The sequence below is a fragment of the Ostrinia nubilalis genome, chromosome 23 (assembly GCF_963855985.1).
Source record: "Ostrinia nubilalis chromosome 23, ilOstNubi1.1, whole genome shotgun sequence".
NCBI lineage: Eukaryota > Metazoa > Arthropoda > Insecta > Lepidoptera > Crambidae > Ostrinia > Ostrinia nubilalis.
In genome coordinates this window covers 10,731,852-10,753,283 of record NC_087110.1, presented here as the reverse complement: position 1 = coordinate 10,753,283, position 21,432 = coordinate 10,731,852, and the positions used below count along the sequence as shown (strand labels likewise).

General features: G+C 37.5%; 2 protein-coding genes across 2 annotated transcripts in view; one reads left to right on the top strand and one right to left on the bottom strand.

Moving 5' to 3' along the window:
- Window positions 1-21,432, bottom strand: part of LOC135083494 (juvenile hormone epoxide hydrolase-like) — a 118,369-nt gene that overhangs the window by 4,583 nt on the left and 92,354 nt on the right. The window lies entirely within an intron of this gene.
- On the top strand, window positions 13,529-15,056 carry LOC135083443 (serine protease inhibitor 77Ba-like). The gene has a single exon (XM_063978185.1). The coding sequence runs from the start codon at window positions 13,579-13,581 to the stop codon at window positions 14,809-14,811; it is 1,233 nt and encodes a 410-aa protein (XP_063834255.1). The 5' UTR covers window positions 13,529-13,578; the 3' UTR covers window positions 14,812-15,056.

Here is a 21,432-nt window from a genome sequence, read left to right as displayed (position 1 = left end):
TTGCTTGCGGAACTCGGGCGTAATGTACGGACGAAGAGATGGCAGAGACGTGTCGCAGTAGACAGGCGTGTTGCTCACCTCAGTGGCAACTTTTTGGAGTCTCAAGGCTGTTCCATGCTTGAGAAGCTCTTGCAGCTCTGGATCACTCTCCTGAGAACGTGCAAGAGACTCGTAGTCCACGACGCAAGCTACTTCTTCGATCCGTGATAAGGCGTCGGCGACGATGTTGTCGCGTCCAGGAATGAACCTTATGTCGGTGGTGAACTGTGAGATGAAGTCAAGGTATCTGAATTGTCTAGGCGAACACTTGTCTCTGTTAAGCGAGAATGCGAATGTCAGTGGCTTGTGATCCGTAAACACAGTGAAGGTTCTGGCTTCAACCATATGTCTGAAGTACTTGATGGCTTCGTATACTGCAAGTAACTCTCGATCATACGGGCTGTACTTCTTCTGGGAGGCACTCAGTTTGTGAGAGAAGAAAGCCAAGGGCTGCCAGACTTGATCCTTGAGTTGCTGTAGCACGGCTCCTATAGCTACATCTGAAGCGTCCGTGACTATGGCAAGTTCAGCAGAAGGGTCTGGATGAATGAGTTGAGTGGCTTGCGACAGGGAAGTCTTACAGTCTTCAAACGACTTCAGCATTTCCGGCGACAAAGTAATAGGCTGTGAACCTTTGATCCGAGGGCCAGCAAGAATACTGGTGAGCGGGGCTTGGATCTTAGCAGCATTCGGTATGAAGCGTCGGTAGAAGTTGAGCATACCGAGGAAACGCTGAAGCTCCCTGACGGTCTTTGGTGGTGTGAAGTTCTGTATGGCTTCTACTTTAGTCCCCAGAGGCTTAGTTCCAGCTGCAGAGACTTGATAGCCGAGGAACGTAATCTCCGACTGGCCAAGATTACACTTTGAAGTGTTAACTAGTAGCCCGTACTCTTTCAGACGTTCAAACAGCTGGCGCAGGTGCTCCAGGTGGACTTTTGGGCTGCTGGAGAACACCAGGATATCATCGAGATACCCGAAACAGAAGTCAAGGCCCAGAAGAACTTCATCGACGAACCGCTGAAAGGTCTGCGCAGCGTTCCTTAACCCAAACGTCATGTATGGGAATTCATACAGACCAAACGGCGTGGTGATGGCAGTCTTGGGGATATCAGCTGGATTTACCGGAATCTGGTTGTATGCCTTCACCAGATCGATGGTGGAGAAGATGGTACATCCTGAGAGCTGGTAGGAGAAGTCATGTATGTGACGGATGGGATACCGATCTGGAATAGTCCTGGCATTAAGCGCACGGTAGTCGCCGCATGGTCTCCATCCATCGTCCTTCTTTCTCACCATGTGCAGAGCAGAAGACCATGGACTCTCTGAACGTCGAGCCGTACCACACGCAAGCATGTCCTCAAACTCCTTCTTCGCCGCTTGGAAGCGAACTGGATCAAGACGTCGAGGCTTGCAAGATACCGGTGGACCAGGGCTGACTCTAATGTGGTGCAGTGTGTTGTGCTTGGGTGGAGAACGAACGCCTGCTGGCCTGGTAATTTCTGGGAACTCGCGCAGAAGTGCGTGAAACTCGGTCTCACCAGTGACGGCTTTGACAGAAGCGATGTCGTCTGAGGTTCCAGAAGTAACAGCTGCTACGGACAGGGTTGTGATTCCATCGACCAAACGTTGATTTCTGCAGTCCACGAGCAAATTGTAGTGGCTCAGGAAGTCCACACCGATGATTGGCTTTGAAACGTCTGCTATGATGAAGTTCCAAGTAAAATCTCGCCTGAGTCCCAAGTTCAGATGCAACAGTGCAGGTCCATAAGTGTGAATGACAGAATTGTTCGCTGCGACGAGATCATACTTGGTCTTAGTACAGGGCGTCTTGATAGCAGATCGCGGGAAAACACACAGGTCTGAGCCAGTGTCCACGAGGAACTGCATTTTCGATGTGCGATCCGTAACGAAAAGACGGCCTGTTGCAGAGGGGCAGTCGTGGGCCGCTACTTCCGACCGCCCTTGAAGTTTTCCGAGGGGAAGCTGCAAGGCTGCTTACACTTCTTCGCCTTCGTACCGTAGGTGTAGTGGTAGAAGCAGTGTGGATGGTCAGGCGGTGGTTGTCTTGGTCTAGAGCGGCTGCGTGAGCGATTGTACCGGTTGTTATTTTGAGATCTCGCACGCGATCGGTTCTCCGACTCCTCAATCCTGCTAGTCAGCATAGCCACTTGCTTGGTTAACTCTGCAATCCGGTGTTTCATGTCGCTGTAGGGAACTGCAGCAGAGGAAGTGCTGGCGACTTGCGGGACTCTTACGCTGACTTTTAAAATTTCCTCATTGCCCATTGTTAAAATTCGAAAAATCGCTCACCGCTTATGACCACACCGCGGCCTTATCCTTTTGTAGAATTTTTCCAAACTTCGACTGCTTCGGAAATTCTCCTTCTCCGTCGTCAGGGTCACCAGATATGGGGGTTATTTGCCAACAACCCACCATATATTTTACTCGGAATCCTATTCCGATTCTTAATCGTTAAGATTATTGTTATGCAGTTCGAGTCAGGAAATAAAGGTAGGAAGAACACGGTAGAAGGAAGAATGTTATTAGCGGATAGGAAATTATATTTAACAACAGGAATAGCAAGGGATTGATTAGGATACAATAGCAATAAAATTATTTAACCGTTGAGAGCAAAGCGATCGCGGAAGAAGTGTCACGACGACATATTTCAAAACTCATCAACGGCGATGAGTGAGCGGAGATCGGTGACCGGCGTTGAAGCGAGACGGCAGCATACGTCTTCACGGGTGTGCGAGCGACGCAGACGTATTGTGATGGCCGCAGCACGCATGCGCCAACCATTCGGTCACGTTCAGTCAAGTCGGGGTTGGCCCAATCTCATAGGCGGAAGCGGATCGCTCCGAAATCTAAGGCGGTGGTCCAAGTTAGGAATGTGGCGGATGACCGCCACAAATAAATAAATTAGGCATTTCTTATAACCCAAACGTTGACTGAAAGAGAATGCCATATGGCATTAAGCCTGTACTGTGATATTATGTGCAAGCTGCTTTGAGCGAATAAATAAAATAGTCACTAAAAAACCTAAACTTAATAAAAACCTAAATTACAATATCTAAATAATAAAAGGAGAAACTGACTGACTGACATATCAACGCACAGTCTAAACGGCTAAACGTAGGCACTTAAAATTTGGAAGGGGCGTAGCTTAGGTACCGTTGAGGTGCACTAAGAAAGGACGAAATTCCCACGGGAACGGGAATTAGCGGGAAAGTCCTTTTGTATGAACAATCTAAACCGCTTAAGTTACACGCTTGAAATTTGGCATGCAGGTACCTTAGTAAACTTAAAGCTTAGTTACAACAGGATATTGCAAAATTCCCACGGGAACGGGAGTTAGCGGGAAAAAACATTTGTATGAAAAAATCTAAACCGCGTAAGATAGATGAAGGGGGTAAAACGGGATCCACGCGTACGAAGTCGCGGGCGGCCGCTAGTTAATCATAAAAATATCCAATATTGGTAATTTTACACTGTGCCTCTCTCTAATCTCAAGATTGTAGTGCAGTCAGCGTCAAATAGTTCGTGACACCCAAAAGTGGACATTTGAGAATGTTACTAGGTATGCAAAATCACTTGAAACCTATGTTACAGTTAAGCTTTTACATTTACAAATACATCAGTTTTTATTTCATTCAAAAATACCCAGTAGTTATGATTTTATAGGCATTCAAAGTTCGCTTAAATATTGAGTCCCGCCGACGGTCACGTGACCCCGTGTGACGTACATTCACAGCGTCCGCTCACTAGAAAACGGATATAAACATACTTAAATATTTTTTTTTTTGTAAAAACAAACTTATTAGGTATACATATTAACACCCAGACCCATCACAGAAATTAAAATTGAACCAAACCCAAACTTGATGCGATTGTGTCGTTTTATTGCGAATTACCTTCCAGCTCCATCATTAGACCCCGATTACTATAATAATATGTATAGAATTAAAATACCTACTCATCAATACAAAACGAACGAGCCTCGATGCATTTTGAGCGTTTTCTGTATGGGCGCCTCAAATATACAACCATTTACCAAAAGATATAATTGAAACTACATGTATACTTGTATAGCCAGAGGCGGCGTAAGGCGTAGGCGACGTGGGCCACCGCCTACGGCCTCGCGGTACAAGGGGCCTCGCGCATCAAAAATTTAGAAAAAATGTATACAAGGTGGAGATGACAATATCACAATACGAACATTGACTATTAAATATAAATTCTTGATAGCTAAACAATGTAGTTAAAAATAAAAATATATTTTTTTCCAAACAAATTCAGCCATAATCAGACACAAAATTAAGCAACAACACGGTTTTAAGTGACGAACATTATTCTTTGGCGCAATATTCCTTTAAAAATAATCACTGAATCAAGAAATTAATCAGAAACTGTCAATGTATAGACCTTTGACCCTTTTTTTTTTATTATTTCATAAAATCCGTCTTCAGGTCGCCACTAGGGCTTGCAAAATCGGATAGTTTTCAATTCCGGAACTGATTTCCGATATTGGGCACTCAACTCCGGAATTCCGGAACTAGTTCCGGAGTTGGTTAAAAAAAGAAAGCGCCACCCGACAAACATGTACACGTATGTGGCATCCACTTCAGGACCTTGTCCCATCGGCCGTCTGTTCTACGTACTATGTGCCCTGCCCATTGCCACTTCAGCTTGCAAATCCGACCGCTATGTCAGGCGACTGTAGTAATCTCCACATTTCTGGTTCGATCTCGAAAAGAAACACCGAGCATTAGCCCTCTTCATAGCACGCTGTGCAAATTTGAGCTTATTATAAGGCCTATTTATAGTGAGAGGCCACGTTTTCAAAACATAATGTCATCACTACTGGTAACACTCACTAATTGTAGACTTTCGTCTTTGAGTACTGAGGTGTTTTGGTTGAAAAGATGTTATGTAGTTTCTCGTACGCTCCCCAGCCGAGTTGGATTCGACGTATTATAACGTAATATAGAATCGCCCTCGTGCTCAGCCAGGCTCAAAGTCTAAGAACGCCAGACCTTCTAATAGTCCAAGAACGCCAGTCATAATGGCAAGTTAGACTCTTCGGTCTTCTGTATAACCTGCCGTAGCGTATAGATGTGGTATATGGTACTGTTAACCTTTTCGATAACCGGCTTCCTCGAGAGGCTAAGGCGAATAAGTCATCGAACCTACGCGCGAGACTATTCGTGATGACTCTCAAAAACAGCTTGTAGACATAACTCAGAACCCAGATGGGCCTGTAATTCCTTAATAAGGCTTTTACCCCTGTCTTGAAGAAAAACACCACTACGCCTCTGTTCCATGCCTCTGGCATTATTCCCTGGAGAAGACGAAGTTACAGAGTCTCTGAAGGACTTTCAGTATCGGTTTTCCACCCGCCGCGATCAGGAAGCTCCGAGGTTATTCCATCATCACCCGGTGCCTTGTTGTTTTTTAGTTGTATGAGAGCCATCCTAATCTCGTATAGGCTGATGTCCGGGATATCTTCGATATATTGTCGAGTTAGCTTAGCTCTTGGTGGAACTATCCTGTGGTTGAGCTATTAACAGGTTAGGTGACCGTGGTATATAGCTGTCCATAAAAACTTTTCGATCTCTCCCAGAACCCTTTGTTGATGTTACATTACCGTCCGCTGTCTTTAGCTTCGTCAGCTGGCTTTGCTAGAGTTGTCTCTTGCGAACATTTTGGAGCTTTGATTCTTCTCTATCGCCTCTTTAATACTATTAGTAATAAAATTGCGAATACATGACTGTCTCGAGGACTTCCTTATAGAAGGACCGATTTGGATAAAAATCATTTTGAAAACTTAAAATAATTTATGAAAAATTTCAATATCGGAATACGATATTGGCTTCAGTTCCGGAATTGAAATATCGGAAAAAACCTATCCGGAATTCCGGAGTTACGAAATTCCGGAATTCCGGTATTCAAGCCCTAGTCGCCACAGAACAAGGCCTCGCGAAATCTGTCTTGCCCACATCAAATTTAGGTCTTGCCCCGCCTCTGTGTATAGCTTTCCGCCCGCGGCTTCGCCCGCGTGGAATTTTGTCTGTCATAGAAAAACTTTATCGCGCGCGTTTTTGTCTGTCACAGAAAAACTTTATCGCGCGCGTCCCTGTTTCAAAAACCGGGATAAAAACTATCCTATGTTCTTTCCCGGGACTCAAACTATCTCTATGCCAAATTTCATCAAAATCGGTTGCGAGGTTTAAGCGGGAAAGCGTAACAGACAGACAGACAGACAGAGTTACTTTCGCATTTATAATATTAAGTTGGGAAGTTGGGATTTAAAGCTAAGCTAAAGGACCTTTTGTTAAAAAAAGGTTACTACTCTGTTAATGAATATCTTTCTGACAATTTATAATGATTTGTGTGACAATTTGAGTACCCAACCTATTTATTAATGAAATGTTTTTTTTTTTTCTCTCCGACTGACATAATATTGTATTCTGCTGACATTTTCTGTATGACTTAATTAACTTATAATTATTATTAATTGACTTGTATTTGAATTGTATCATTTATTGTGTCATAGATTTACTAACTATCAATTGTATCTTACCATTATTGTATGCCCATGCGGCGGAACACAGCTGATTTATCATACAAATTTAATGACCTGACTTATGTACCTGTGATTTCACAATAAACACAATTTGAATTTGAATTTGAATTTAAGTCGTTTTATTATAGAGTTCCTATGGCCACCTTCCAGCTCCATCATCAGATCAGCTCCATGTCATCATAATATTGCATGGTCATCCAAATCACATGTGTTTGCGAAATTTCAGCTTAATCGGTTGCCTGGAAGTGGGTCTTAATTCAGTTTGCAAGATTCCACCCATACAAATATGAGCCAGTCGTTGTAATATGACGTCACGCGCATAAAATGGCGGGCCGGCCGCCGCCCGCACTTTTAAAATTCAATATCTTGGAAACTAATTAACGTATCGAAATAATTCTTTCACGTGTATTTTTTATTTTTAACAGAGAATACAGAAAGCTAAAAAACAAAATTAGTGAACATTCTTCATTGTAACATTGCGAACTTTTTGGCTACTTTGGGTGTCACGAACTATTTGACGCTGACTGTAGGTACCAGATAACGGAATAAACAAACCTATTTAGATACCTACTTCCTTTCAGAAAATACTTACATAGAACACACCCAGACTAAACAAACTATTTTGTTTATGCACATAAATAGGTATTTGTGTGCTCCCAGTGAGAGGAAATTTTCCTAATAGGCTTGTTTGGCTCGTTCTAAGTCCGCCTGGCTACCACCGTCTTATAACAACAAAAATGTTGAATGAAATAAATAAATAAATGAATCGATATTTCTGGACCGATTCGATTACTATTTTAAACAAAGGTTACCAAACCTTTGTTTAAAATAGTAAGACACGCGTCTTTACTCGACGTTTATTAATGAGTTACATTATGTACACACGGCTTGACGTTTCGGCTGCGATGCTGCAATTTTAATTAAAATGGAACGCGAAAGTTTAAAATCTTATATTAACCTTTGTTTGTCACCTGTCATCCGCTGCAATGGAGGGAAGTCGAACCTTAACTTCGAACTCTTCCTATGTCAGTTTAACTTTCCCTCGGGACAAACTTGACCTTCACTGATTGGCTTTTTATTGGCGGTTAAGCTGTAGATCCTGGCTACACAGGAGTTTCAGCGGTAGGAACGAGAAGTGGGAATAGTCCCGCTGCTATCTTTTCAAGATGAGAGCGTACTCATACCTCAAAGGCCGGCAACGCACCTGTAACTCCAGATGTCTATCATCATCATTTCAGCCAGAGGACGTCCACTGCTGAACATAGGCATCCCCAAATAATTTCCACATCGCCCGTTTGGTAGCGGCCTGCATCCAGCGCCTTCTTGCTACTTTTATGAGGTCGTCGGTCCACCTTGTGCGCGGACGTCGTTTCATGACGTAAAGCATTGCTAAATTCTTATACATACATAGTTCGTCTGTCGCGCTCCAAGGTCAAGTATACTACACAACGAAAGCGTGCAGCTTCCTATACGTTGTCACCTTGAACTTTTCGCTAGTTAACGTTTAGTTTTATAAGGTTAAAGTAGCTAGCTATTCCGGTTATCTTAACTAAACCTTTGCTTGTCATCTGTCTACCTGAGTTTGTTGCGGCGCTTCTTCTCAGCACTTGCCAAATGTTGGTCTCGAAGCGCTAGTAGGGTAAAAAGATTATGAGACATGTAGAGGCTCCTTAAAAGCAAAATATTTGACGATTTGTAAACACTATATAATAGTCTATACAAATAAACAAATTTTGACTTTGACTTTGACTTTACCGCTTTGCACTGGAGGGAAGTCTAATCCTCAGTACATGTACCTACTTCTATAAAGGCCCTTTTCTACGACAATCCAGTTTTACGGGACCCAGTAATGCAGGACCCCACAAAACTGAACCAAAGGGGGTCGCTCGTGTGGGTATTTACCATGTGTTTGAAATTCGAATTCCAAATTCGAACGGATCGGTTTTTTCGGGACAGAGCAAACGGGATGTTCGTATGAAACTGTGAACTATTGTGGTGAGCTCACTCGTGACACAAGCATATTATTTAGCTTAGTACGAGGGGCTATCAGCTATCTTTAAAAAAAAATGAAAACTACTAGACGAAATTTTGTAAAAACGCTTCCTGCAACAAACGGGATGTCACCGTAAGAAAGAGACCTAATAAGAGAGGGTCGTGCTCCTTCAGTAATTGACCTAATGATGATGACATTGGTGATGATGATGATGAAAATGAAACTAGTCCAGTAGATCGAATAAATCAAGACGAGTTGTTGAGAGTAATTAATACCATAGAGAACAATTGGAACCTTGTGTTATTGAATTACATTACAAAGTGTAAGGTATCGTTTACCATGGAAAAATTAGAGCATACATGGCAACAATCAATCACTGTGTAGAGTTGTCTAATTATCGATGGTATTGAAAAATCGATAATTTATCGAGAAGAATCAATAGTCGATTTTGCTTTACAGAGCCCATACCTACTTACCAATTTTATAAGTGAAGCAGCAAATTAACGCACAGCGTTGAATAGAGCTCTGTGAGTGCGTCCACGCGCACTGTGAGACGTCATAGTAATGTTTGTGAATACGGGCGTTAGTCTATATGTATGTACTAGGGCATGTAATATCGGAAGGTTTTCAATTCCGATATTGATTTCCGATATTAGATCTCAATATCGGAATTCCGATATTAATATCGGAATTGAGTTTGTGTTATAAATTGAATACATATTTGATTATTTTCGTAACATTTCTTAATTGTATACAGTAAAATAATTATTTTAATCAATATCTTTAATTTGGTAGAAAACAGCACTTCTTAAAATTATAAAATTGAAGTATTTAAAACCATTTTTGTATGTTATCGGTATCCAATTCCATTGTATTTGGTTACTGATAATAGGCCAATATAGACTAGCAAAGAATTTAAGTGTTTTTGTAAAACAGGTATCAAACAAACTTTTACTTCATCAACCAATACTGGCGGAACGATTTGTAGAGTCATTCAAGTCAAATGTTACAAAAATTTTAGGTAGTGGTAAAAAAACTTGAATATCCTTGTAATTTGTTCCTTTTTGATTATCGATGTACAACTCACAAAACCACGGGCCATCATCATCATTATCATTTCAGCCATAGGACGTGCACTGCTGAACATAGGCTTCCCCCAATAATTTTCACAATGGTTGGTTGGTAGCGGCCTGAGGTCCACCTTGTGAATGGCAGTCCTACTCTGCGATTTCCGGTACGTGACCTCCACTCCAGAACCTTGCTGCCCCATCGGCCGTCAGTTTTGCGTACTAGTGCGGAATCGCTGGAAGACCTCGGCACAATGCTCGAAGACCTTAATTGAATCTCCCAACAGGTAGGCCTTCGGATGAACATGGACAAAACAAAGCTTATGACTATGTTGCGCCCTACCTATTTTCGGTTGGGAGCTCGATTCTCGAGATTGTTGACAAGTATATTGTCTACCTCGGAAAAAAAAATCAGCTATTCAATTTCATAGATGATCATAGATGCAATTTCGAGAAAGAGGTAAATCGTCGAATCCTACTCGGCTGGGCCGCGTTCGGGAAACTACACAACATCTTTTTGTCCAAAATACCTCAGTGCTTAAAGACGAAAATCTTCAATCAGTGTGTGTAACCAGTGATGATAAACGGCTCGGAAACGTGGGCTCTCAAAGTTGCACAGCGTGCTATGAAGAAGGCTGTGCTTGGTGTTTCTTTACGAGATCTAATCAGAAATGAGAAGCTCCGTTAACGAACTAAAGTCGCTGACATAGTCTGACAGACTAGCAAGCTGAGTGGCAATGGGCAGGGCACATAGTAGGTACGCAGAACTAAAGGGCCATAGTCCAATTATTGTTTGGAAGGGAGTTGAGATGTCGTTTTTCATTGCTAAGACCAAGTACGGCAAGTGTTAAATTTTTTTAGAACAAGTAAAATTAACCATAAGTATTTGCAGTGGGACAAAAAGTGATGGTGAGAGACATGAGAAAATCATTGGTCTTTGCCAATCATGTACTTTGGGCTTTGTGGCAGGTTGTGGCGCGTTTAAACGCTTTGTTTAAAATCTCAATTAAAACCTTTATCTGATTCCGATATTACGATATTGGGTCGCTCAATATCGGAATTGTAATATCGGATCTCCTACTCCGAGATTCCGATATTACGAGATTCCGAGATTCCGATATTCATGCCCTAGTATGTACATTAGAATTTTCACAAATACCTAATTATTTGAGCAAAAATACTCTTCAAAATGACTTATTAAAAACTTTGTTGTTCAGAAACTTTATGTCATCTGACATTCTCCCCCAGTCAACCATTGAGCAAAGCAAAAGAAAAGCAAAGTAATGAGTATTAATAGACTGTACATTACATCAAACATTCACTTTCACTTTTATTTTCTAACTCTGGCATTGTTATTGTGAATAGGGTTGTCAATTAAATGTCATGACTTGATAAATTAAAGGATTTGACACATTCATTGCGTTCTGCGGTCAAGTCAAAGTGAACGCAGCCCGCATTATATGAACAACATTATCGGTCTTTATAATAATTTTGTATTGATGAGATCTGACCGTGCGGGCACGAGCAAAAATCGCAAACTGTACCTCTAGCATGAACATCTTTCGTCTTCGAATCGTTCGAATTAAACGATAACCTGACAATTTTGATTCTCAAAAAGGTTTCGTGCAACTATTTCTCATACTAAGTTCACTTTACGACACGTTCACAAGGGCGCTATTGTAGTTTTCGTACTAAATCTTTTGATGGCTTTTCGAATACGCAAACGATTCGAATTCGAAAGTTTTTCGTGCTAGCCGTACTGACCTGACCGCATACTGCATGAAAAATGCTTAATCCAACTGTGGAGCTAAAGGACATTGTCAGAAACGGCCTTAGATTCCTGGGCACAGCAGTAAAGTATCAAAATTAATCTCTTACTTTTTGAATACATAAATATTAATTAGATTGTAATGGACACTTGAAGATTAGAAAATGAAATAATAAAAGTCTTTTATATGTATTCCATAATACTATGACGACATCCGGACATTTTAGGGCGTGGCCTGCTCCATATCCTATGAAGTTCCATAATTTGTGTCGATAAAATCTATGTAAAATCGGCACAAGGCAATGCCGTACTTCATTGTTAGGAATCCACGTTATAGTGATGTTGACTGCGGTCATCATAGACAATAAGATACCGATCTTGTAAATAAAATAAATGCTACAGTATGACTAGATTTTAATTAAAAGTTAAAAATATATTGCACGATACTACAAGAAGCTATCTAATGTGTCCAACTGGTCTAAAAGGTCATGAATAAAATAAAAAGAATTGTGATCATAATACTGATATTGACAATGACAACAATATGGGATCATCTTTAATAATAATTATCTGTAACAGTTTCAAAATCCGATGAAAAATCCAATGCCGCTTAAAGTGAGAGAAATGTCTAAAGTTCTAATAGAATTGAAAGTTTTATTCGCTCAAAATGCTTATAACAATAATTGGTAATACATTTCAAATATTAAGTACCTTTATAATGTATCAATAGAACCAAAATGATGTCCTCTCAGCTTGGAAAGGGAAAACCCAGGATTGGGGGAGCGCTCCAGGCAATTTTCAGAACATTTCATAAGTGGTAGTAAATAATATTTATTTTATTATTAAAATTGAATATTTTGATATTGATAAAATTGAATATACCTTTCGATTCAAATACCGAATATTTTTCAATCGATAAAAATTATCGAGAATTGTTAATAATATTCAATTAAAAGTTGTTCAATCCCTAGTCATGCATAGACTAAGACGGTAACCATGGAGATAGTTAGTTTGGTAAGTCACGTGTTAAATGTCAAGAGTGGAAAGTAAACATAGGATTCATGTTATTTATTTACGTGTAAAATGTAAGTAAGTAAATCATAAAAGTGGAACGCCGAGCTATTTCCAAAACCCGTCCAATATTATAATACAATTTGGCTGCGACAACTACAATACAGAACGTCTCCCAAATCCATGTGCATACAATATTATAATACAATACTAGTAAGTAAGAGGTTATGATAACAATATTGCTATCAATAAGTTTATAGAATTGGTCCGCCAGGAATAATTGTTCTTACATAAAGATTTGTGTCATTTAGAACCTAGAAAGTATTTTTTCGGCACTGTTGATCTAACGGCGAACAATGTATGGAGAACGAACATTGTCCTTTAGATACTTTATTTTTTTGTTTTGGTACAAAGTTTATGCCAAAACATTAACTTTGAACACCTCTGAAGCATTAAAGACTCTCTTGGCAACCGTTTTAATGCATTCAAAAATACGTTTTTTGTTTTGGCAACTCTAGACCGCATTGCCATGCCTTATCATAGTACCGTTACGCTTCTAACAGTCTAACTGGACGATAGTGAGCTCTAATTTTAATTGGATACGGTTCAAAAAACTTTGCGGTGTTTAGGCTGGACGATATTAACAGGAGAACTGCTTCACGATCTAATATGTGCAAAAAATTTGGGAAGTTCGCTCAAGTATTTGATCGAAGCGGTTCCGTACTTTGCGAATGAGAACTTCAAAGTACCTGCATACAATGGTACTTTATTGTAAATGGCGGTAAATTATGGCCCCTATAATGTAAAATTTGATGACAAAAAATTAATTAAAAACCTATTTCCGTATCCAAGATATCCTTTACAACATTATTAACATTTTCTACGCAATTTGTTTAAAGATAATTAATACCCACTTCAAAGACCCGTTGACCTGCAAAGAGGCTAAGTTTCTAGCTTCAAAACCATCCAATTAGGTAACTTTCTAACCATGCATCTAAACATAAAGGGTTCCAATCGAACCCTACGGTATCCTAACTCGTGTGACCTCGCGATCCGTACACAGATTTTACCGCAGTCCTATCCCACCAGTACAGCCGGTAGCTTGTCTCGCGCGATGATCAAATTCGCGGCAATTTTGCTTATGTGCGCGAGCGCATACGCCGCGAAATACAACTGCAGTGCTAAATCCGCTTTATTAATACTAAAAAGACCAACATATGAGTTCTCAGTGAAATTACTAGATAGAGTCGCACAAGACAATGATAACCATTTCGTGTTTTCGCCGATTTCAACGTACCTTCAACTCCTGGCTCTTGCTGAAGGAGCCAATGGGAGGACTTTGAGGGAAATAAGGAATGTGACCAGACACCACCAAAATAGGTGCTTCAGAAGAAAATGGAGGTGGATACTGAACCGATTGGACGCGGAGCTGGCAATCGAATCGAAACGACGCTCTTTGATCGTGTTGGACAGATTGATGGCTATCAAAAAGCCTTTCATTAGAGAGATTGAAAGGCTGAAGTCGATGGACGTTATGCTGTTAGACTTTTACAATTCAGCTTTGTCTGCTGAGAGGGCAAACAGAGAGATTAGTGATGCGACCAATGGAGTTATAAAGGAGGTGTTTACTCCAAACGACTTCAACCCGAAGATTCATCCAGGGATACTTATGGCTGATACGTCTTACTACAAGAGCGATTGGAAAATTCCCTTCGATCCAGTTTACACGAGTTCCGAACCCTTTTATTCGAGGACCGGCCAGGAAGCTGGAGAAGTGTTAATGATGACTCGCATAGACTATTTCAATTATGCAGAGATACCTGTAATAAACGCAAAAGTGTTGGAATTGCCGTGTGGCTCTGACGACCGAGTGTCGATGCTTGTATTTTTGCCTCTACGCAACAATATCGACGATGTATTTTACTTGATGCAAAAAGTGAGGTTAATGTCAATTTTTAACGCGTTCAAAAAGAACAAACCTAAATTGGTGCACGTGAAAATTCCTAAATTTAAGATAACTTCTGATATTGACAATATACCGGAGTTGGTGTATGACATGGGTGTGAAAAGTGTTTTTCATCCAAATTTAGCGAACTTGAAAGGTATTACTGATTTTAAATTGTACGCATCTTTAATGACTCAGATAGCAGATATTGAAATAACAGAAAAAGGTGTGCAAACTGCTGTAGCAGGGTTTTTAGTGTCAGATAAAAATTCCATAGAATTTTTCGCGAATAAACCGTTCGCGTACATGTTAGTCGATAAGAAAACTGAAATTATTCTGTTTGGTGGTACGTATTCGATTCCTTTAGGAATGAATGATTTATCATTATCAAATGAAACGTAGTCATTTTTTTATAAGTTTTTATTTAAACAATGCTTAAATTTAACATTTGACTTATGACTAGTATCACAAAAACAGCCTCGCTTAAACAAATGGCTTTGTTTCACAAAATTATAAACAATATTCGAAAATGTTGTAAATTCGATGCATTACGTCACTGTTTAATTAAACTGTTTAGTATTACTGATTTTATTGCTATGACTGAGTAATAATATACTTGTTACATTAAAATAACTATTTATAAGCATGACGATGGTTTTATTTTAAAAATACACAATTTCTTTTATACATCTAAAAGGTCACTATTCGACATTCGTTTCCTATCCAAGTAGGTATATTAATAAAACAACAATATTTCTTTATTTGTTGTTGTTTTTGTTTATTTTACTAATTAGATATTTTTTTGTTAAAATGACCTAGATCTAATAATAAAAAAATCGCAAACACAACCTAATTTTAATTTAAGGCATGTTCAAAAAAGGTTCCTCAGAATCTCCCTTAAACGAATATCTAAAAAATACTCAATACTCTATTATTTATTGCATTCATAATGTTAATAAAACAACCAGTAGTTTTTCGTTTTAGTTATTCAATTTTATATACATGATAATTTGCACTAACTTATTTTATGGCCCAGTTTAATACATAGTAATTACAATAGGTTGTCCCAATTCTTAATGTCAATCAACATTGCAGCGTTAATTAAAATTACAGACTCTATAATACAGAGTCCGATAACAGACATAAAATGTTAATTATCTTTAATTAAAACTGGCCAAATTGATTGACATCGTTGACCAATTGTAAGGCACATAGCAATTTATAAAAGACACTGTTAAGTCATAGATTATTAGGTGTCAAAATGTCCTTTAACACTACGCACAATGCATTTAATTTGGTAACATACTTCTTATTGTTATTGAGACATTGTTATGTTATGCTATTATTATGTAACCAAAGGTTTTTAATACAAAATAATATTCAGCGGAACATTAATTTCACAATTTAATACTATTATTACAGCTACTTTTATTTAGTACAGCACTTAACATTGTAATTGCTCATAAAATAACGAAGTTCTAAAAAAATACATTTTACTGCAAATATCATCAACGTTCCTTGCCATAAATGATTTCATAATTCATAAACGAGTAATGTGTGAAATCAATATAACAAAATTGACATTGATCTGTTTAATGACCTGCATTTGGATTGTTTACATTTAGTTACCTACATTTGGTTCAAAAATTTTTTTTTAATTTTTTTGAAATAATAAATATTTAAAATTGCCAATATCTAGAACTCTGTGTTAATTATGTAATGTAGTTGATGGGGCAATAAAATATAAGATAATCACCATTAGCGTTGATTAATCTTTTATCTTCGTTGGAAAACTAATTTATTGATCTTTAATTTATGTAATGAAATTATTCAATTTTATTTTAATTTGTCATAAATCAAAAATCTAATCAATTTTAAGGGATGTAGATTGTAATATGCACCCTAATTACTTATTTCTCCATTGTAAAGTAAAATATGACATTAACGCATAATATCTTAAAAAATAACTTTTTTATTAGGTATTTCGCATTCTTTTCAATTCGGATGGTTAAAAATAAAAGTTTACACTGTATCATTCCACCAAAAAACGGGCTAAATGATTACTGAAACTAGAACAATAACACAGTACCTACTTACTCGTAAGTCACCACTTTTTTTTCGATAAGGACAACTAATCTACAAAATTAATAAAATTAGGTCATAAAACCAAATTAGAACTCCAACGTCGTTTCTAAATAGAACATCAGATAATTAATTTAATTACAATTCCTGTTTTAAAACTTTTAAGTTGACCTTTTTAAGATAACGGCTTACGTACGAGTAACTGTGCCTTAGCACAATCTTATTTACGAGTATATGACGTACTATGCTGACATACGAGTATTAAAGGATTTGCCACACTGGACGTTCTGCGGGCAGCGTTCAGGTCAAAGTGAACGCAGTCCGCATCATGTATGAACAACATTTTCGATCAGAGCCAAGACAATCTATTAGCAGTCATGACACACTGAAAAAAATTTTTCGTTACTGCTTACAAAATGTTTCGTCATCAAATGAGTGATTTGCGAACTGAGTGTTAACCTATAAGCAAACCAGGTTTAGCTAACTACAAAATAGATTATTTTTAACACAATATTTTGTTCCTCATAACCATAGTACCTAGTTAGTAGTAACCTACAGTTCGCAAGTCACTCATTTGTGTAAGCAGTAACCAAACTATATGTGCAAGCAGTGCAAGGCAATCTGTCAGCGACGCAGTTTGCGTTCTTTGCTCGTGCCCGCACGGTCAGATCGCATCAATACAAAATGTAGAGGAGTATTTCTCAAAAAAAATGTACATTTTGAAAAAAAAAAGTGTGCTTTGAAACAGTTCAAAAGTTTTATATTTATAAATCATCACACAAAAAAAACACACACACAATTTTGAAGGATGAATATTAATCTTTAAGATAACGAAGAATTATAGCTATAATCCTACTTATTACCAAATATTTAGATATTTTAAAAATAGTCCTTTTTTACCTTTCATACAAAAACCTGTTTGCCACCCTAGCTTTTTCATGTATTTTTGTTTCATAAAATGCGATACGTAACTAAATTATTGTAAATTTCTTAGTATTATCGTTCTACAGTAATCGCAGTTTCTGTATCAAATTGATTTTCTATGGGGTGTCATAATGAATTGGCAATTTAAAGCAAAAAAACAAAATGAGTCGCTCTCATTTACTATTTCGTTATTTACTCTTTAGTTACGATTTATTTCTACTTTCCCATGGTTTCTGAACAATTCCGTATTTATTTTACACGGACAACAATAGCTGCACTCTGAATGGCTGTTGGCCTGACGTCTCCGCCATAACATCTATCGCGAAAATTAGTGAAAACGTGTGTGTTTTGTGGGATTACTTTTTCCTAACAGGCAGTAAAATCAGCGATTTTATATAGAACGGTAAGTCTTCATTTAACCATTTTTTGTAATACGTGTGGTACGAACATTTAGTAAGCTTTTATATTTGCTGTAACAAATTTTATCAAAAAAATACTTGTTTCTGATCTCATTTTGTCTAATATTTCGTTACGTTTTTTACGAATTTCGTTACGTTACGAAAAAGTACAACATAATGCTGAGTGTATACTGTTATTACCTGACTAAGCATAGTAATATTCACTACTTAATTTATTTCAAAAAATATAGAGCGTTAATAACAAAAGGATTGGATACTATCTGCTTTACAGAAGTGCCACCAGCAAAAAATTATCAAATCATTTAGATTAGGTTTTTATGTGATTACTTCTTTTGTTTTTTTAGGAATGCCGCCAAAAACCAATGCCGAAAGGCAAAAAGCTTACAGAGAACGACTCAAAATGGACAAACATGATGGAACAAAAATAATTTTATTAAAATAGTATGAATGATTACTCCCTTATTTTATTTCTAACCCCTTAATATTACCCCGTATTTGGTGCATACTTACAAATATTTCGAATTGAATAAATGAAGAGCATTCACAATATTTCGCCAATGTATAACAAGCCTTATGGCCTTACTATTTCGTTACTACCGTTTCGTTACGTACATTTTTTTTGAGAAATACTGAGAGACCGATAATGTTGTTAATACATAATGCGAACTGCGTTCAGTTTAACCTGACCGCAGAACGAATCCAGTGTGGCAACTCCTTAATTATGTCAAGAATTTAACGTTCAAAAGGAATCAAGAACCAATAAGTGTTCTAGGAAATTCAAATCACATAAAGCGTCGTTTACGACTCTCATTAGATACTTCAATAAACCACTCGAGCACCAGGCTTTAAATCAAATCACAATAAATGCCCGCAAAGGTTATACGATAAACATATTAATGCGGAAGCGTACGTGATTGCAATGTTCACTTTTGTAGTTACATAAGCCGAAACTTTGATTTTGCAATTCACTTTCAATTAAATGTATTTAAATTAAGAGTCTGTACATGTGACATTGGTGAAATCGTGATGCCCAAAGCATAGTCATTGTCATTAAAAAAAGAAAAAGTTTTTTTTGTAAAAAAAACTCAAAACTTATTGATTTTTCCAAATATCACTATTCCATATATCACCTTATGTACCTAAGATAGGTACTATGCAAACAACCTGGGGGTGGAGCACTGGTGACCTGAAATACGGGTTTCTCTGAAACCTATATCAGGCACCAGTCTCTCACACACAAGATGCGTCAAATATGTAATACTCATTGTAAGAATGTAATTTTTGTATGTGAGAGAAATAAATATGATTTTATTATTATTATTATTATTTTTCCAAATAGGCTTTTAAAAAGCACTTTTAAAGGTCCCCGTATTAACCCTACCACTGCTTTGGGACAATAAATGGGCTATTGCTGAGAAGAAGCAGCGTTACGTTAGAAAATTGAACTCTATAACATTAAGTAGAGTTTGCAAAGTAAAAAAAAAGTTTATTTGACTTGCTTAAAGTATAAGCATAATAGTCTATGGACGACGGTAATCACTTACCATCAGGTGACTCGTCTGCCTGTTTGCCTCCTGTCTCATAGAAAAAAGCGGACAAAATTACCCAATATAAAAGATAATTATGTTTTTTATTCCATGGACTATGAGCCATGAGATGCCTGTAGTAGTAATTTAGATAACGGTTTTCAATCTTTTAACAGAGGTGGTAGTTCCAACCCATCCATTATTGTGGCAGCCTTTTAGATTAGCTGGAGGGGTTAACGGGACTATTAATAATTTGTAATCTTTAAGATAGAGCTACTGTAAGAAGCAAATAGGTATGCGAACATCAGGAATCGGCTAATTTCCTAAAAAAAAAACAATTTTAGTCCGTCCAATACATTATCAAAAAATATTGGACACGTATATTTTTATTTGTCAATCAAACAAGTAATTACGAAGTTTGGATGCATTGAACTTCCTCGTGACGTACAAAGTGACGTCACGGGTCTCTTCTTTTGAACTTTGGTGCGCTTTATCTCTTTCCATTTTCATTAATTTGAAAAAGTGAAAAATACGTGTCGAGTATTTTTTGATATGTTAACCGACAGACTAATTAAAACTTTTAGTTTTTTACCCAGGAAACATCCCTGTGGGGAGTGTAAGTCGAATCCACCATTTGCCTGCAGTGGAAAATAAATGATGATAATGAATGATGATGATGAATCTCATAATTACATTCATAAAATTAATAAAATTGACAATAATATTTATTTTATGGTCAAAGATAACTTCAAAGATCAATAAAATGCATCTGAATACATTAGTGTTATGTAACACATAAAAATAGCTAATAGTGATACCTAAACTAAATGCACTAAAATCTATAAAACATTTATTATATTATGCGGAGAAACTGACACAGATAAATTGTATATAATTGCATTTAATTTACATTTATTCACATAATATACATTTAAAATACATGTTTAACGTATTAATTAATAAATAGACAATTTATTTGTGCCGGTTTTATCAAAATAACATTAACTATATTTAAATTTTATAACAGAATATTTTAAAATTTTAGTAACAAGTTTATAACTATAAGTTTTATTAAAATATAGCCTAATTAATTTATTCTAGGTAACAATTTTGTACAGTCGCGGAATGAAAAGGTTCGTCACCTTAGTGTCGGTTTTCGCTTGCACTAGGTACTGTGAGAGTCAAACCTGCCAACATAACCGTGCAAGAAACAGTGCTGCTAACATTTAAATAAATATGACGTTTGCTAACGAATAAGGTTTTGCTTGTTTATTTTTCTATCCCATCAGTGCAATGCAATGATGACATTGACCAATTGACAATATTTTTTTTTTATTTAAAAGAAATAATAATGGCAGTTTGAACCAACAAGAAGGTTTTAGTTTATCAATCATAATAATCTTCTTGACAAGATAAATCGTCAAACAACTTTGATCTGAATAATTTTGAACTTTACTGACGAACAGTTAAAGATTATTTTCTCTAACTCGAGATTATTCTGTAACATAGTTTCAAAAGGTAATATGTGCTCGCGATTCGTTGAAGGAATCAATTTGAAAACTGACGAACCTTTTCATTCCGTGACTGTACTATAGATTATCTAGCACCCTGATATTATTAACTTAAAACATAGCTAATACATTATAACATAGTTAAACATAGATTGATATGTACTGAACTCACTTCCATCTTTGAACATTTGAAAAAAATCATTAAGAGTAGGCGCACACCGTTGATTTTTAGTTGGCCGATAGTTGTGCCCGATTTTAAATTGTATGAAGAATCGGCCAAATCGAATCGGCGTAGTGTGCGCACTCCCATACATGCCCATACTGATCAACTGCCCGACTAAACTATCGGCCGACGAAAAATCAACGATGTGCGCCTACTCTAAAGGGTTAGAAAGGAATTTGAAACCCTTTGAATATTTCTTAACTTAATCAACACCGTATAGGTCGCGCAACGAGAGTTGACCGCTGTGCGCTGACAAGTGTTTTCTGATTCGCTTGCAGACATTATAACAAAAGCGTGGTTGATAACATATTTGAACTTTGTGTGATTTGTTGTGTTCT